We start from the raw sequence: 18220 nt of genomic DNA on the forward strand, positions 1-18220 counted from the left end.
TGTAACTTTTCTTCTTTTTTTTGCTTAAAAGTTAAAAGCCAATGTTTTAATAGTTTCCTTTAAGGCATTAATCGAAAGTTTTGATAGGGTTTTTATCACCTTCGTCAATTAACTGAGAAATTTTTTTCCATATTACAATTTCTTTATATGCTACACATATGTCTATATATATATATATATAATAACAAGTGCTTTCAATTGTTAGATATGCAATTTAGCACTGTATAATTGCTTTCAATTTCAGCATTTTTAAAAGATAACAAGTGAAGAATGGGCATTGCACTCAATCAGTCTAAACGTCCAGCACCAATATAGATCGGAAGAAAAGATTCTCTATTGCGGTGCCAATAACACCAACTGAATCAAACTGAAAGATAAAGAGATACTTTATTGTCTTCGGTGAGCCGTTCTGAAATTTAATTGTTCCACATGAACACTGTGTCTCTTGAAACAGTCTCCGCTTTAATCATCGAACTGGACATAGTCATGAAACAAATAAAGACCCTCAGATGTTTTATTTGCTTACGTGAACCTCTATCAGGAAGGTGCTCCAAAACAAGAAAAACTCGTTACTAAGAAACATTTGAAGCTAAAATATCTAATACCATTGTCTAAGTTATTATACCAAACCAAGCGTTTTCTACACTGATCGTTTTTTTCTGCTTCTAACTTTACTATTTTGAGTAATTGTTGGCCTAAAGAGAATTAGGAGTCTTTTGATTCGAATGATTGAAGGGAGTGACCAGATTGGTTACCTCTCATTGATCTTCCAGGAGTTGTGAGGTGCAAGAGAGAAGTTGAGATACTTCCTCTGGAGTTGCTGTTCCGAAACCTTGCCATCTTATTCTCCCCGGATTTGTCGAGTAGGAGGATATACCTATAACATAAACAAGTATGTCCAACAGAGAAATCAGAAAGGTTGAGTGAATCTATTGTGCATTCTTGATGAAATGGAAATTTACCATACCCGGTAAGAAGGTTAAGAACTTTAATTTCTTTCCGGAAGTGATAGTGGTCCCCAAATGAGTAAACCACTTGCCTCTGCAGGACGCTGTTCTCGTTGCTCTTCGGTTTTTGCAAGACCCGGAGAAGTAGTTTTCTTTATAGGGGCCAAGCCCAACAGCCATTTGTCTATAAATGAAACCTGTAAACGCCAGAAAACAAGCTGTCCTGAAGATACTGTGAGAGAAAAAAAAAAACACAGCAGCCAATAAAAACGATGCAGGATCAGTACCTCAAACACCTGAAGATCTTTCCTGTCGCCAAACGATTCAAGAAACGGCTTGCTCCACGAGCTGATCATTCCCTGTCACGCACAGCAACCACATCCCATCATCACAAAAGAATTAGACAAGCCGTAATACAAGTCATATTTAATCAACAAGCGCACTGTACTGCTTAGTAACCTCAACAAGCAACACTCCCGTTAATGCTACACATATCTTATTATAAACGCTAACCAAACATTCTCTTGGTTCCATTTGAAGAATGAAACAAATAACCAATGTGGAATAATCTGTACCTGAGAGCTTGCTCGGAAAGACAGACACACCAATGATACTCTAGGAACAGCCAAACTCTCTTCGTTAACCTCGCCACTACTACAACTAATAGGCAGCTTCAAGACTTCTCCATTAGAGAGAGTCACTGCTAATTCCGGAAATTTCACAGCTGACACAGCAGGAATAACAGTCTTATTTGCATCTGCTATCTACAAAAAAAAAACATAAATTACCAAAATAACTTACATTAGCAACCAAAATAATATGTATTATACAAATCATCATGATTACCTTACCACCATGCTCCTTGAACTCTTTCATATCAGCAAAGTACCCCCGATTCATCTCATCGTTACTGCCCTAAATCAACATCAATAATTTAAATTATAAAATGAATCGAATTTAAATTACTAGCTTACAGTCCTCGCACGCTCATCCTCGATCGCTTTCTTGTTTCCGAACTGCACAGATCCAAAACGACATCGATAGATAATGGTCAACGTCTCTCTCCGATACACGAAAATGAGTAATTCATCGGATTACCTGATAGAAATCGAGGAAATTGCGGGTGGTTGATCGAAGAGGTGGGATTCGCGAAGGGAGAGAGCCATGGCGAGTGGAATTGAAGAGCGCTCGATGCGAGACTGAGCTACGTAATCGATTCAAGGTCGTCGCCATTGTTGAAGAAGACCTTAAACCCTACTTGGTTTAGTTTAATTAAACGAACCTTGAAAACGAGCTTTATAACCTGAACCAACTTTCTTTTTTGTGGCTAACCCGATCAAACCAATATTTCAATCCAGGATTTAACGAATATCTCTAACCGGATTGGTTACGTTTTATTTTATTAAAAATAGATTGATCAATTGATAAGCAAAAGCGTCTGTAGTCCAACGGTTAGGATAATTGCCTTCCAAGCAATAGACCCGGGTTCGACTCCCGGCAGACGCATCTCTTTTTGCAAAAAGGAAAGAAGCCCCAGGTCCCCTATTCTTTTTATCAAAATTTACCGGTCCCCACTATACGGAATACATTAATTAGTTTATATAAATTATATTTTATATATATATATATATATTCATTTGAAATTCTGTTATCTTATATTGTTTTCATTTCTTAATTCACTCTTTAAATTCAGATTATACATTAAATTTTATTTTACATGATAACTTCGAGTACACTAAATTTAATGTATAATTTACAATGTAAGTAAAATAAAATTATTTTATAAAAAATAAATTATAAAATAATATAATGAATACTAATTTTTTGTAGTAAACTTATATATATGTAGATAATTTGATAAAATCACTATTCATTGTTTGTGCTGTATTACACTGATATCTCCATTACCTTTTACATTCTAAATTACATTCTAAATGTATGAGAGAGTCGTACGCGTTCATTTAACACTAGACGGATGTGTGGACATAAGATTTTTTCTAGGTTTGCATGTGTATTCCAAATGAGTGTATAGCTGGATGCGTCCATCTAGATAAGAACATTTAGGGTGTAACTAACTGGTGACAAATAAACGAAGTTGATGGAATAGATATCACCATTCCAATTATTTCAAAAGTTTTTAATTTGGAATTAATTTTTAATTAAAAATTATTTTTTTCTAAAATATTATAAAATGTTAGGGAATGAAATAGAATATACTTTCCATTTTTTCATGGTAACGGTTGAACATTTTTGGAATGCAAAGTAATTAATCATTTATGAAAGATTATTTGAAAAAAAAAAATCATTTCAGTTGTACCTATAAATAGTTATGAATCTTTAGCTTGCACGAGGTGTTAGGAGTTTCTATTCAGATGTGTTCTATGTTGATTTCACCCTACCGGCTTGGCTTTCCGAGTGGGTAGGACATTTATGTTATTTTAGTTATTATTGTTGTCGGAAAAAAAAAATTACAAGTGGGTTTTCATTTAATATATAGTAAGATAAAGAAAATGTATTATATAAATAAAGGGGACTTCTCTTGCCGACAAGGTTCAGCACGGCACTGCTTATCACACGAAGAGAAAATGGAAAACTGTAGGTCTTGTTTATAGTTTACCATGCTTTATTATCCAGCAATTATTTTTATTTTATTGGAAATGCAAGATTGTAACATACTATATATATTATGGTTTCGCCATGTTTACGTTTCCATATGAATGGTTCATTTTAGACGAAGCCGTGTGGGATGTTGAGGATGATGGTGACCAAGGAGTCATATCCATGGGATAACTCCCCAGCACCCGCAAGAGCGACGTTAACTCCCGAACCTCCGAGAGAGCGTTCTGAACACGCGTCTCCGCCATCGAGGCCTCGAAGTCGATATAGAACATGTACTCGAAATGCTTCGCCGTCCCTACGTTGGCATCGTCGACGAGCCTGATCGGACGGTTGTGATTCGGCCTGGACTCGATCTTCGTCAAGCTGATGTCCCTTGCCGCGAAAGCAGAGAGCACCTTGTAAAGCACGCTAGTGCCTTTCTCGTGAGCGAAGACGATGCTCGTTTTAAACGGACGATCAGTTCTCGGTACGATAGGCTCACGCGCCAGCATCACGAAGCGCGTCACGTTACTCGCGTCGTCTTGTAAACCGTCTTCCAAAACCTCCAGCCCGTAAATCTCGGCTGCGCGTGCGCTCGCTATCGCCGCCGTGTCACGTAGATTGTTGGCGGCGATGTGCTCGGCGGCCACCGCGGTGTTTTCGACGGCCTTGCGGGTGACGTTGAGACCGAGCTTTGTGAGTGTGCGCTCGCACTGAGCGAGGCCTTGAGGGTGCGACATCACGCACGTGAGGAACTCTTTGCGTACTCCGGGAAGAGCTAAGAGGCAGTGGTGAACGGGGAGCTGGACTTCGCCGACGATGTGGAGACAATGACGGAGGAGAAGATCATAGTTTCGGTGGATAGAACCTCCGAGAGAGTTCTCGATTGGTAGAACCGCACGGTCGGCGATCCAGAGCTCTACCGCTTGAAACGCAACTTCAAACTGGTCGCAAGGGACAGACTCGTAGTTAGGGTAAGCCTTACATGCGGCTGCCTCAGAGTAAGCGCCTGGAACGCCTTGATACGCAACACGTAGATTAGCTCCTCCGTGCATGGGTGCCGGGGGAGATCATTGACACTGAGAGGCTTCTGATTCATTCCCAGGACACGTGCAGCGCGGTTATGACCGTTCACATGATCGATTCCGACGGAAACTGGAGGCATTGGTAAGGTTTTTTGAGTAACAACCTTGCTTGTTAGAGTAGCAAATGTGCTTCGCCATTCAGAGCGACTAGTTCCGCACGAGTCAGATCTCTGAGCATTTTGTACACATGGATAGGAGCGTGACGTCGGCTGGCTAGACCCGAACATCAGTTTTAGATGGGAAGGAGCTATAACTTTCATGTTTTAGCAATGGAGTTTTATGGGACTTGAAGATAAGGAAATAGCAGAGTAGAGGAAGCAAAAAAACAATGTGGATTAAGTAGTGCGCTTGTGTGATTATTTGTCCTACCTACGGCTACCATCTTAATATTTCAGGAATTAAACGTGCTTAATTACCTTGGGCATGCAATTATTTACAAATTAGGTGTTTCACATGACAAGTTAGGTGTTTCACATGCGAGCATAATAATTTATGGATACTTACATATGCATTATAAATACAAAGATCATTATCACAATTTAGTTTTTTTGGTAAAATATCACAATTTAGTTGTTTTTATATTCTTAATCATTTTTTTTTTCTCCAACTTTTTTTCTTCTTTTTTAATTTCATTTTTCATTCTCTTAACATTAATGAAATCTACGAAACTATAAGAACCATCACATATCAAACATGTAACAAAACAAAATTAAAAAGTAAACCTTCGTCTTTTAAACCATCATTACTTCTGTATATTATTTCTTTAAACCACAATAATGTATGAAACTACAAAAAATCATAAATACAAAACTAAAATAGAAATAAAGTAAATACGTTTTTAAAATAAACTTTAAGGTTGATAATAACTTTAAAAATTTAAAAGAGAAGTTAATTGAGATAATAATAATATTTCTTTTGTTTAGTCGATAAATATATACAGACTTATCTTAATATTTTAATTTATTTCTTTATAAAAGAAAATTAGGTGATGATCACACTACAAGAAAAGAAAATGTGTCCATAACAACGAAGATATTTCGTCGTAATTTTACATGGTGTTTACAACGCAGTTACGAGGAATCCAACTTTCGTCGTAAACGCCAGGTAAATTTACGACGAACAGTGTTCGTCGTAAAATCCATGTAAGTTTACGACGAATGTACGTGGAATGAGAAATACGTCGTAATCATTACATCGACATTACAATGAAACATGTTACCGTTATATTTAGGTGAAAACGTGTATTCAATGTGCTTTAACTTACCTCATTTCGTCGTAAAGTCGTTGTAAATATTATGTTAAAACCATGTAAAATCCATGTAAAATATTCCTTGTAAAATCGTTGTTATATTTCAACTACCCAACTCGAAAATTTCTCTATATATATGTCATTTCTCACAACTCTCTCCTCACAAAACACAACGGAAAAAAAAAACTGAAAAAATCAGAAAAAAAAAATTTCAGAAAAAATCTAAGAAAAAATGGCCGGTGGCGGTAGTATTTACGAGTTACGGAGTTGGATGTATTTGCACAAAGATTCCGACGGGAGGGTGACGAACGCATTTCTGAGCGGGCTAGAGACATTCATGCACCAGGCGGGCTGTACACCGATCACACAGGAAAGCGGTAAGATGTTCTGCCCCTCTCGAAGCAAGAATTCAAAATTTGCACGTAGTGAAACTGTATGGAAGCATTTAGTAAACAGAAGATTTACACCACAGTACTACATTTGGTATCAACATGGAGATGGTTATGGGGGAAATGAAGCTAGTAGTAGTAATAATAATTTTGAGGATGGTCATCATAGTGAAGAACCGAATCATTTGCATAATGAATATAATTATCATCAAGATCAGGAGCAGATGGTAGATCATGATAGGGTTCAAGATATGATTAGTGATGCATTTTTAGAAACAACTACAACAATAGCTGATGAAACTGGAAATGTAGAAGAACCTAATTTGGATGCAAAAAGGTTTTATGAAATGCTAGATGCTGCAAATCAACCAATCTACACTGGTTGTAGAGAAGGTCTCTCGAAATTGTCTCTAGCAGCTAGGATGATGAATATTAAAACGAATCATAATTTACCCGAGAATTGCATGGATGCATGAGCGGAGTTGTTTAAAGAGTATTTGCCAGAAGACAACGTGTCTGTTGAATCTTATTATGAGATTCAGAAATTGGTTTATAGTCTTGGGTTGCCTTCGGAGATGATTGATGTTTGCATCGACAACTGCATGATCTACTGGAAAGAATATGACAAGTTAGAAGAGTGTCGATTCTGCAAAAAATCACATTCAAACCGCAAGGCCGTGGGAGGAATAGGGTACCGTACCAAAGGATGTGGTGCCTACCAATTACAGACCGATTGAAAAGATTATATCAATTTGGAATGTCTATCTTGGGTTATGCACCGATGAATTTAGTCCATTTGGTATGTCTGGTAGACAATATTCGTTGTGGCCAGTCATTCTTACGCCGTACAATTTACCGCCGATATGTGCATGGAACAAGAATTTCTATTTTTGACCATATTAATCCCTGGGCCGAAGAATCCAAAACGGTCTCTTGATGTTTTTCTTCAACCGTTGATAGAAGAGCTAAAGCAATTGTGGTCAGAAGGGGTGAGGACGTACGATTGTTCCTTGAAAAACAATTTTACGATGCGAGTAGTTCTGCTGTGGACGATAAGTGATTTCCCTACTTATGGGATGTTGTCTGGCTGGACAACACATGGAAGATTATCTTGTCCATATTGTCTTGGAACGACGGATGCTTTTCAACTGAAGAATGGTAGGAAGAGTTGTTGGTTTGATTGTCATCGTCGCTTTCTTCCACTTGCCCATCCGTACAGAAGAAATAAGACATTGTTTCGGCACAAAAAAATTGTCAGAGACGGTCTCCTCCATATCTCACCGGCCAGCAGATCGAAGCAGACATTGATTATTACGGAGCTCAGAAAAAGTTAAGGTTGGAGGTAATTGGCATGTTCCTGGAAATATGCATGATGGGTATGGTGTCTCTCACAATTGGCATAAGAAGAGTATATTTTGGGAGCTACCCTATTGGAAGGATCTTCTCTTACGCCACAATCTGGATGTCATGCATATTGAGAAGAACTTTTTTGAGAATATCATGAATACATTACTTAACGTTCCTGGGAAGACAAAAAATAACAAAAAGTCAAAGATGGATTTACCTGATATTTGCTCAAGAAGTGAGTTACATATCAAGAGCAATGGAAACGTTCATGTTCTCATCTTCAGGTTGTCATCAGAACCCAAAACAACCTTATTTGACTGGGTTGCATCAGAAGTTAAGTTTCCTGATGGTTATGTTTCAAATCTGTCAAGATGTGTTGAACGAGGTCAAAAGTTCTCCGAAATGAAGAGTCATGATTGTCATGTGTTTATGCAACGGCTACTTCCATTTGCTTTTGCCGAGCTCCTTCCAGCAAATGTCCATGAAGCACTTGCGGGTAATTATAATTTTATAATATATATACATATGTTATGAAATGTTATTAATTTGATTACTTTTGCAATATACACCCATCGAAGCATTTTTCAGAGATCTTAGCACACGTACGTTCAAGGAAGAAGTCATCGAACAACTTCATCAGAACATTCCGATCATATTTTGCAACCTGGAGAAGATATTTCCCCCTTCATTTTTGACGTCATGGAGCATCTAGTTGTCCACCTACCGTATGAAGCATTGCTTCGTGACCTGTTCACAACGGATGGATGTATCCATATGAGCGACAGATGAAACATTTGAAGGGGAAAGCAAGAAATCTTGCAAAGGTGGAAGGTTCAATAGTTGCGGGGAGTTTGACAGCCGAAACATCTAACTTCACATCATACTACTTTGCTCCAACTGTTCGTACGAGAAAAAAAGTTCCTAGAAGATATGATGATGGTGGAGTATCGACATCATATCCAATTGATAGTGTTCCTGATATTTTATGTGAAATTGGACGGTTTGGTGGTAAAATGAAAGAAGTATGGTGGTCATGTGAAGAGGATAAACATAGTGCCCACACTTATATTCTGCTCAACTGCGAGGATGCAGTGACCCGTTACTTTGAAAGGTAAATATTTTTGTGAATGTTAATATATGAATTGAAGTTAATTATGTATGACTTGATTTGCAGCATGTTTGTATCTCAAGTTGAAGAAGCAATACCAGGAATATCTGCAACTGATGTGGACACACGTAAAGATAAGCACTTTGTCAAGTGGTTAAAATCACAGGTACGTAATATATCTCATACATTGATTAATTAAGTAAGTGTTTTGATACTTCAATATTAATTAAGAATATCTGCTTTTTGCAGGTTGATTATGACGATCCTTATTATCCCGTATGGTTTCACGAATTGGTTCAAGGTCCAATTGCAAAGGTCACCACATCACCTATGTATTTCACACGAGGATTTACCTTTCACACATACGAGTATGGGGAGACCGGGCAACGAGTAACTACAGAATATGTGTAAAAGGTGAAACAGACTTTTACGGGATCTTGCAGGAGATTATTGAAGTGGAATTTCCGGGGTTATTGAAGCTAAAATGCGTCCTCTTCAAATGTGAATGGTTCGATCCTGTTGTGAACCGAGGGATTCGGTATAACAAATTTGGTGTTGTGGATGTCAATTTTGGGAGAAGATACAACAAATTTGAGCCTTTCATTTTAGCTTCACAAGCCGAGCAAGTTAGCTTCCTTCCTTATCCTCGGCTTCGAACTTCCAGGATAAACTGGTTAGCTGCTATCAAAATTACACCTCGTGGACGCATTGTCACTGGAGAAGAACCGCCCTTGCAAGAAGAAGACGCTATCAATGAAGTTGAGGTACCAGAACAACCAACTGATGAAATCCTTTTGATCGACCCGCAAAACTTTCAATATGAAGATATTCCCGAAGATGCGACAGATGAAGCACGTGAAGACGAATTCGAGAGAAGCGACGATGATGATTGTAATGATAGTGATGAGAACGAAAACGATTTAGAGTAACAAATATTGTATTTCTCTATTGTAACGTATGTTTAAAGAAATATTGTTTTTTTACCATCTTAATGTATGTGTAACAAATGTTGTTTTATATAATATGTATTTTTTTAGTTTTTTAAAAATTATTTGGAGTTTTAGGGTTTTAGAGTTTAAGTTGGAGAAAGAGAAAGAAGTAGTAGAGAAGAAGATATGATGTTAGATGATATGTGACTTTGAGGTTTAGGGATTTCATTCTCGGTGTTTAGAGTTAAGCGTTGTAAAATCGTCGTAAATGGGCTATTCCACGTAATTTCGTCGTAAATGGAAAACGCGGGCCTGGTAACTTCGTCGTAAATGGAAAAACACGGGCCTGGTAACTTCGTCGTAAACGGACGTTTCGACGTAATTTCGTCGTAAACCGAAAAACGCGGGCCTGGTAACTTCGTCGTAAATGGAAAAACACGGGCCTGGTAACTTCGTCGTAATTTTACGTCGCGTTTACGACGAAAGGTTTTCTATATATTGAGTCATCAGAGATAAAATAGTTTTTATCATAAAAATAGTATGCAAGGAGAAAATAATCAAACTAATGTTCATTAAAAAATTAGTACAGATAGATCTCTAAATTAAATTGTTAAGAATTGGGGTTTAGATTTTCTAGGTGAAATTTATGATTTATGGTTTAGGATCAAAGATTTAAGGTTTAGGAAAATTTAAAATAACATATAGGATATATTATGGTCTAGGATATAAGATTTAAGGTTTAAGGTATAAATTTATAATAATAATATCTTATAATATTTTAATTATATTTAATGTATTCTTCATTAAAAATAGCTTTGTTTTTTTTTCTTCTACCTAATGATGATATTTTTGTGACAAAATATTATTTTATGTTTTTAAGAGAATTTCCCATCATATATTTATGGTACCATCATTTTTTTCATGACAGCGTAATTGTTTATATTTATTTTAACTATTTTCTAATTTAATTTTGACATTAACTTGGATATTTTTTAACATATTGTTCTCAGATGAATTCAACCTGGGGAATATAAATTAAACATGTTGAAACCATAAGAGCGTTGACACGTATATAAAACATCATATAATGTCAACTTCACGCGCTTTCCGTTCGGGCTCCAGGACCTTCCTCGCCAGTTTCGGTTGGACGCGGAGGGATAGTCGGACTAAGTGAGAGGTCCGGATACCTGGATTATTAAAAAAAAAAAAAAAACATGTTTACATTTCCATTTGTATAGTTTCTTTACGATGAAGCCGTGTGTGATGTTGAGGATGATGGTGACCAAGGAGTCATATCCATAGGATAACTCCCCAACACCCGCAAGAACGACGTGAACTCCTGAACCTCCGAGAGCGCGTTCTGAGCGCGCGTCTCCGCCATCGAAGCCTCGAAGTCAACGTAAAACATATACTCGAAATGCTTCGCCGTCCCTACGTTCACATCATCAACAAGCCTGATGGGACGGTTGTGATTCGGCCTAGATTCAATCTTCGTCAAGCTGATGTCCCTAAACGCGAGAGCAGAAAGTACCTTGAACAGCACGCTAGTGCCTTTCTCATGCGCGAAGACGATGCTCGTTTTAAACGGCCGATCAGTTCTCGGTACGATTGGCTCACGCGCCAGCATAACAAAGCGCGTCACGTTACTCGCGTCGTCTTGTATCCCGTCTTCCAAAATCTCCAGCCCGTAAATCTCGGCGGCGCGTGCGCTCGCTATCGCCGCCGTGTCGTGGAGATTATTGGCGGCGATGAGCTCAGCGGCTCCCGCGGTGTCGTCGACGGCCTCGCGAGAGACGTTGAGACCGAGCTTTGTGAGTGTGCGCTCGCACTGAGCGAGACCTTGAGGGTGTGAGATCACGCGCGTGAGGAGCTCCTTGCTTACGCCGGGAAGAGCTAAGAGACAGTGGTGAACAGGGAGATGGACTTCTCCGACGATGTGAAGACGGTGGCGGAGGAGAAGATCGTAGTTACGGTGGATAGAACCGCCGAGAGAGTTCTCAACCGGTAGAACAGCGCGGTCAGCGGTCCAGAGCTCTACCGCTTGAAACGCAACTTCAAACTGGTCGCAAGGGATAGCTTCGCAGTTATGGTAAGCTTACCTGCGGCTGCCTCGGAGTAAGCTCCGGGAACGCCTTGATACGCGACGCGTAGGTTAGATCCGTGCATGAGTCGGGGAGAGATCATTGACGGTAAGAGGCTTCTGATGATGTGGGACACGTGCAGTGCTGTTATGACCGTTCCATTATCAGACACGACAGACAGAAGGAGTTGAAGAGGGGAGGCATTTAAGGTTTCGGAAATGCTCTTGAGACACAACCTTGCTTGTAACAATAGCACATGAGCGACTAGTTCCGCAGGAGTCAGTTCCCTGCGCATTTGGAACAGATGTATAGGATCGTACCAACTGCGCTGCAGCTTTCATGTTTTGGCAATGGTGTCTGAAAATTTTGAAACTTCAAGACAAGGAAATAGCAAAGTTGAGAAAGCAAGATACAATGTCGCTTGAGTAGTTCGCTGTTTGGTCAATTCTCTACCTAATGCTACCACCTCCACCAACTCCACACTTGACTTTTGGCATTAGGTTTTTGTTATTTTATTGAGTTTATAAGGCATATGTTTCTCTGTCCAACTTCAATCAACAGAACTAACTCAATAACCAATTCTCTCTATATCTAACTGATTGAAGCTCTCTCTAATACATTCACAAATCTAGTTTGGGCCAAGCTTATAAACCAAGAGCCTGATGAAACTTAACCAAAACCGCATCAAATCAAACCCCTATGGGTCGTAATCGTTCTGATGATGTGTTTCTTACGGTAACATTAATTTTGTTTGATACATTGAGACGAATGTGATTAATGGTTTCATGAGGAGATGACACACACAGAAAATAGATACGTTTGATTCATACAAAGAAAAAGTGCAATTAAATAAGATGAAAGCATGTGATATGTAATGAAAGATAGACAACAATAAATATAGGAAGATTCTCTATTGAGGAATATCGTACAATAATGAAGTGACACAACCAATTTTCTCTTCTAATACAGACAAATACCGTGAGAGAAACAGAAAATTCACGTGCTTCACAAAATTCCAAGAGATAATCACACCCTTGTTAACTAATAAATATGATATAACATGCATTGTCCTACTTAAACACACCAAATACATAAAACCAATATCTCAAATTTTCAAGTATTAGATAGACAACGGGTTCTATGTAAGACTCTTCGTAAATATATCCCAAGAAAAATATCTAAATTTAAATGTTGCTTCATTTTCTTTGGTAAATTGCTACATTTTTAAATATCGAGGCCAAGTCTAACAAAGAATTTCTCCCTTTTCAAGATAGAAATTCTTTGGTAGACTTGAGATGTTTTGTGGTGCATAGTTTTGAAGCAACATTAGAAAATTCAGATCTTACCGATAGATCGATGATTCCCACAGTCCCCCGGTGTGTGTGTATCTAACATGGCTATCACTCTGTAGTGACACATTCCACATCCTCTTCAAATCCATCAAAAGAAAGAGACGGGTGAGGAGAATGTCCATGTCCAAATGACTTGATGTGGTCCTAAGAGACCTCTTGTGCTTAAAATCTGATCCACATGTACAATACCAAAGCTTTCCACAGTTCTTTTCATGAGTCCTCCAATCGCCTTTAACGGCCAATGCTTTTGCCACATTTACCACAAGAGAAAGGCTTGGAGCCATGCTTACGTTTGTAATGTGTCTGAAGTGTACGGAAGTCCTTCAAGGGCTTGAACGAGGATGGTTGATGTTGTTCTTGCATCCTTCCGCGCAGCAATAACATGGCAGCCTCAGGATAGCCGCAGGTTGAGTTGTACCCTTCAAAGAGTCAGCTCCTTTTCTGAACTCTGATCCATGTCCCAACATATGCATCTGTGTTGTTTATATAACTCATTAGAACCTAAGCAGTGATGTGGATCACTTCTTCACTTATGTTTATATATGTGAGAGAGGTTTGAGTATTTCGAATTCAATTGATATTCACCAATCTAGAAATATATTCTATGTATACAAGTTACATGAAGACCCATTCAAAATATTTAAAGTGAGATAATTCTAAGTAAATTATAAATATAAACGAATGATGCTTAATTAGATGATTATTAGGTTAAGTAATCGATTGCATGTATCCAGAGTAAAAGTAGTGTATGCTCATTGTTTTGTTTTTCTTGATAAACTAGTATGATCATTGTTTGTCTTTATCTTCTCCTTTTTTGGTTTGTTGCTAAATTACTTTACCAAATCCCACTCCGTGATTAATCTTTTGCTTTCTGGCTTTTCAGCAAAAAAGGCAAGACAAACAATGAAAAAAGTCAAAAAGATTTTCGAAGATGTCTCAACACTAATCCAGAAGGGCCGAAAGCGGTTTTATTCAATCTATTTCAATGCCACAAGGGCCGAAAGCGGTTTTATTTGCTCAACATCAAGAAGCTGCCCGAAAAGATGTCGAGCGTGCTTTTGGAGTCTTGCAAGCTCGATTTGGCATTGTTAAAAACCTCGCGCTTTTTTGGGATAAAGCAAAAATGGGGAAGATTATGAGAGCATGTATCATACTCCATAATATGATATCGAGGACGAACGAGCTGGATATGCTCACTTTAATGTTTCAGAGTTCGAACACGGAGAAGAGACCGGAAGTTCACATGTCGATCTCGATTATTCTACGGATATGCCTACAATATCGCCAATATGAGGGGTGTTCGAACTAGAATTCGTGATAGACAAATGCATCAACAACTCAAACATGATTTGGTTGAACATTTATGGAGTAAATTTGGACGTGGTGAAGACAACAACTGAATTCAGAATGTTTCTTTCAAATTATTCTCGTTTATTATAGTAATCCTTGTTTTTTTTAAATTCAAAATCTACATTTAAATTGTCCTTTTTTATTATGTTTATTTAATAAATAAATTTTATTTTTAAAAAAAATTAAGAACCCTAATTAAGAAACTACCATTGGAGGACACATTTCTGATTGTTTCTTAACTCAAGTTCTTAGGTGAAAAAAAGTACAATTAATTAATAAAAAAAAGCATTAAGAACCCCTTTTGGGGTAATAGGGTTAATGTTGCTCTTATATAACCCAACTATCCTTCTTTTTGTTGATTTGGGATTTGTATATCTACTACGATGATTCACCAACCGAGATAATTACCGTAATAATTAAGCCATTAAATTTCAAAATCTTTTATTTTAAACTAAAACTTTCCTTGCAAATTATGCATGTTATGATGGTTATTTCAGTACTCCTAACTCCTAAGTATGAAATCAAAGTTTAGTCTATTCTGTTATTTTAACTCAAAAATAGATATTATGTATTAAATCTTTTCTCCTAAGGAAATCTAACCTTAAATGAAATACATATGATTATTAGAATGGACAAAGGCAAAGGTAAAGTTGATATAGTGATAATATTTCCTTCTTTGGTAATATAACATCTAGTGATAATGTATTGATTACATTATAAAGCAAGATTTCGACCCATAGAAGCACGCTGGTATGTGAATTAGTGGATATGTTGTGAAACTATATACTATTATAGAGATATAAGAGAGAAGTCGTACCTGCATGTTATTGTACCTAGTGAAGGTTTTGCTGCAAATAGAGCAAGCAAATTGCATTGGACCGACATGAATCTGAGCCGGACTTGGTATCCAAAACCTCTTCCCACAGACTCCCATATCAGAATCAATCATCTCCTGTTGAAACTTCGTCGTTCTCCTTTTCTTCATCATCACCCCCGCCATCTTCTATCATCTCTCTCTTGATGGATTTTTCCTGATGATGATCAGAAGTTGTATCAGAGTCATCCTCCTCCGAGCTACCACGGTGGTAGGTAGGCATCCTATTCGGAGGGTAACTACATCATCATCCATCTCTTCTTTGATATCATCAGATGCTTGACTTTCATCTTCCATGAGCTTGTTCAGAAGAGGCAAGCATTGAATAGTGCTTGTGCTGAGTGGCGCTTGTGGTTGGTATAAGAATAGATCGTTCCACTTCATCTGACTTTGGTGATATGATCTTGATACAACATCTTGTGTCTTCATACGGAATAATACAGAAGGAGAAGAAGAATTTGAAGATGCTCTAAGCCATGCAAGGAAGCTTGAGGACTCAAACCTAAGCCTCTCTCATCAAGATTCATCTCTCTCTCTCTCGCTCTCGACGAAAATGTGTTAGATTAGTAGTAGAGGTTATTTATTCAACCTTCCTGATGTGTATTGGTTCTTGTTTTTTTCTTCCTACCCCAACACGTATAGGTAACATAGAGATGTTCGCACGTGTCTGCGTACGCGTTTACATAAGGGGAAGAGAGTGTATTTTCTTCATATCAATGTGGTGGGTCTTTACTTGATATAGTGAAAAGGAGAGACGCACAAGCACAAGGCTTTTTCAAGGAAAGAGAATCCTAAGAAGACTCGTAGATATTCATTGAACCATTTTTTTTCTTCGTTAACCTCTTTTCCTTTCCCATTATTAGTGACTATGTAACACCTTATACCAACAATACGATATCATTTTTCATTATTCTATAGTCATAATTATCTTTCAAGTGCAAATAGACCGGCGAAGACAAAACTCATCATCATCATAATCAAAACAACAACAATTCAACATCATTTTAGCCGTCTTTTAAGGGACAAATGATAAAAGCATATTACTATAAAATCACGCGTTCGCTTTTATTGACGTTTGATGATTCAAGTAGCATATCACACGATGATGTAATATTATAATGCATGAGTTTGATTATTCCCCTTTTCATACGCAAGAATTTTCTAGGACTCAACTCCATGGTTGCTTAATTAACAGATGAAACTAACCTAACGGCGAATACAGTTGGACTAATTGATACTACATCTGTTTCTTCAAGATCAGTGTTATTTTATTTTTTTCTTTTGTTATACAAAAATGTTACTTTAAATTTTCAATATCAATTGATACATGTTTTAAACGTAATATTAATTATAATATGCGTTGGATTTATGTCAAATATTATTCGTCAATAGATGTAATAACATAAATAATGCATTTCAATAATTTTTAGTTTGTATGAAAATGTCAATTACGATAACCTTAATATTTTATTTTATTTTATCGTGAATGGTAAATAAATAATAAAAATGTTTTCAACAAAAACCAAAGATTTTTTCATGTATATACATTCCTTTACTTCGACTACAGCCCTGTTCGTTTCATTCTCGCGGCGGTTGCGACCAGCGACTGAAATTTCTTCATTGTTTTTATCTTTAATGGTTGCTCGGAGGGAGGAGGAGAGACGCAGCGATCAAAAACTACACGGATTCGGTAAATTCCGTTGACGCCAAAAATAACAGCGACCAATTACCTTCATTATCTCTCCTCTGCGTCTTTCCTCTGCGTCTCTCCTCTGCGTTTAAAAACTGATTCAGTTCAATTTTCTTCCTTCTTTCTCTTTAGAATTGACGTCGCAGCCGTTGGTGCGCGTAATGAAAAGAACAGGGCTTACATATATTTCCATATAAAAGAGAGATGTTTTTTTTATTTCCTTATAAGCACTATAAATTTGAATCTACCGTAACGCCCAAATTCATTCTGGACACTTTTTCTATGAGAAAGACTAAGCACAACAATCAAATGAACTACTAAGAGCATCAACATCGCAGATCCTAACTGGGTTTGTTAAAAAGGTAATGCTGGAGTTCCCAAAACAGTTAAAACCGATCACAAAAGTCGCCAAAGAAGGATCCACTTTCTACTGTTTCTTATACTGTTTGCGGATTCCACTGACACGTAGCGGTCCGCGATTAGTTCTTTTTTAATTTTTTTTTTAAATCAGAGAAAACAAAATAAAAAATATTTTTTTATAAGAACCCAAAAAAAAAAAGGTTTACTGATAATCATGGCCTAATATAGTATTTGGAAAGATTCAAGGTGGTAAAGGGTTTAGAAGTTTGAAAGATTTGGAAGAGAATGAAGTAGTAGTGGGGTTTGACCTATAAGCAAAAGATTATAGTATAATAAGATACATTGAAAAAAGAAGAAAGGAGGACGATGTTCACCGCAATAAATGCCATTTAGAGTCAGTACCTGAAGGAATAAAATATAAGTAAAACAGTAATCATGAATTCGAAACGAACAAGCTTATTCAATGTATCATATATGTGTCTATAATTCGCGGGAAATGTACGCATGCGCCATGGTCGACGGTGGTTCTAGGGTGAGGCTTTTAGCGGAATATAAGAAGTCGTCCCTTAATTTTTACTAAAAAGCTAAGAACCGGTTCTTAGATTAGAGTTTTAAGAGACGATTCTTAACTTTTTTAGTTAAAAGTTAAGAGACGGATTCTTATATTCCGATAAGAACCTCACTCTAATAACTCCCATAATCATGTTCTCTGAGTTTATCTTTTTGTGAACCGGATTTCAATCGCTAATCACCTTCAAATAAGACGGTTCACGTGTGAGCACTGTAGAATTATATTTTGTATGTTTATGTCTTTCATATGGTTATTAAGGCCGGATTGAGCTTCCATTATAATGTTTCGTA

At 37.4% G+C, this 18220-nt stretch overlaps 1 protein-coding gene, 1 non-coding gene and 3 pseudogenes across 2 annotated transcripts; 1 reads left to right on the forward strand and 4 right to left on the reverse strand.

Moving 5' to 3' along the window:
- Nucleotides 1-189: 189 nt before the first annotated feature.
- On the reverse strand, nt 190-2216 carry LOC106377040 (annotated as a pseudogene).
- Nucleotides 2217-2381: 165 nt separating this feature from the next.
- On the forward strand, nt 2382-2453 carry TRNAG-UCC. The gene has a single exon. It is a non-coding gene; the product is annotated as a tRNA-Gly (tRNA).
- Nucleotides 2454-3552: 1099 nt separating this feature from the next.
- LOC106397482 (arogenate dehydratase/prephenate dehydratase 6, chloroplastic) lies at nt 3553-5049 on the reverse strand. Its single transcript, XM_013838065.3, is given in 2 exon segments — nt 3553-4611; nt 4614-5049. Coding segments are annotated over 2 exon segments (1257 nt in total). The 5' UTR covers nt 4891-5049; the 3' UTR covers nt 3553-3631.
- A 5556-nt stretch (nt 5050-10605) lies between these two features.
- On the reverse strand, nt 10606-12160 carry LOC125602916 (annotated as a pseudogene).
- A 755-nt stretch (nt 12161-12915) lies between these two features.
- LOC125602915 lies at nt 12916-15836 on the reverse strand (annotated as a pseudogene).
- Nucleotides 15837-18220: the final 2384 nt, after the last annotated feature.

The sequence above is a fragment of the Brassica napus genome, unplaced genomic scaffold (assembly GCF_020379485.1).
Source record: "Brassica napus cultivar Da-Ae unplaced genomic scaffold, Da-Ae ScsIHWf_3031;HRSCAF=3818, whole genome shotgun sequence".
Lineage (NCBI taxonomy): Eukaryota > Viridiplantae > Streptophyta > Magnoliopsida > Brassicales > Brassicaceae > Brassica > Brassica napus.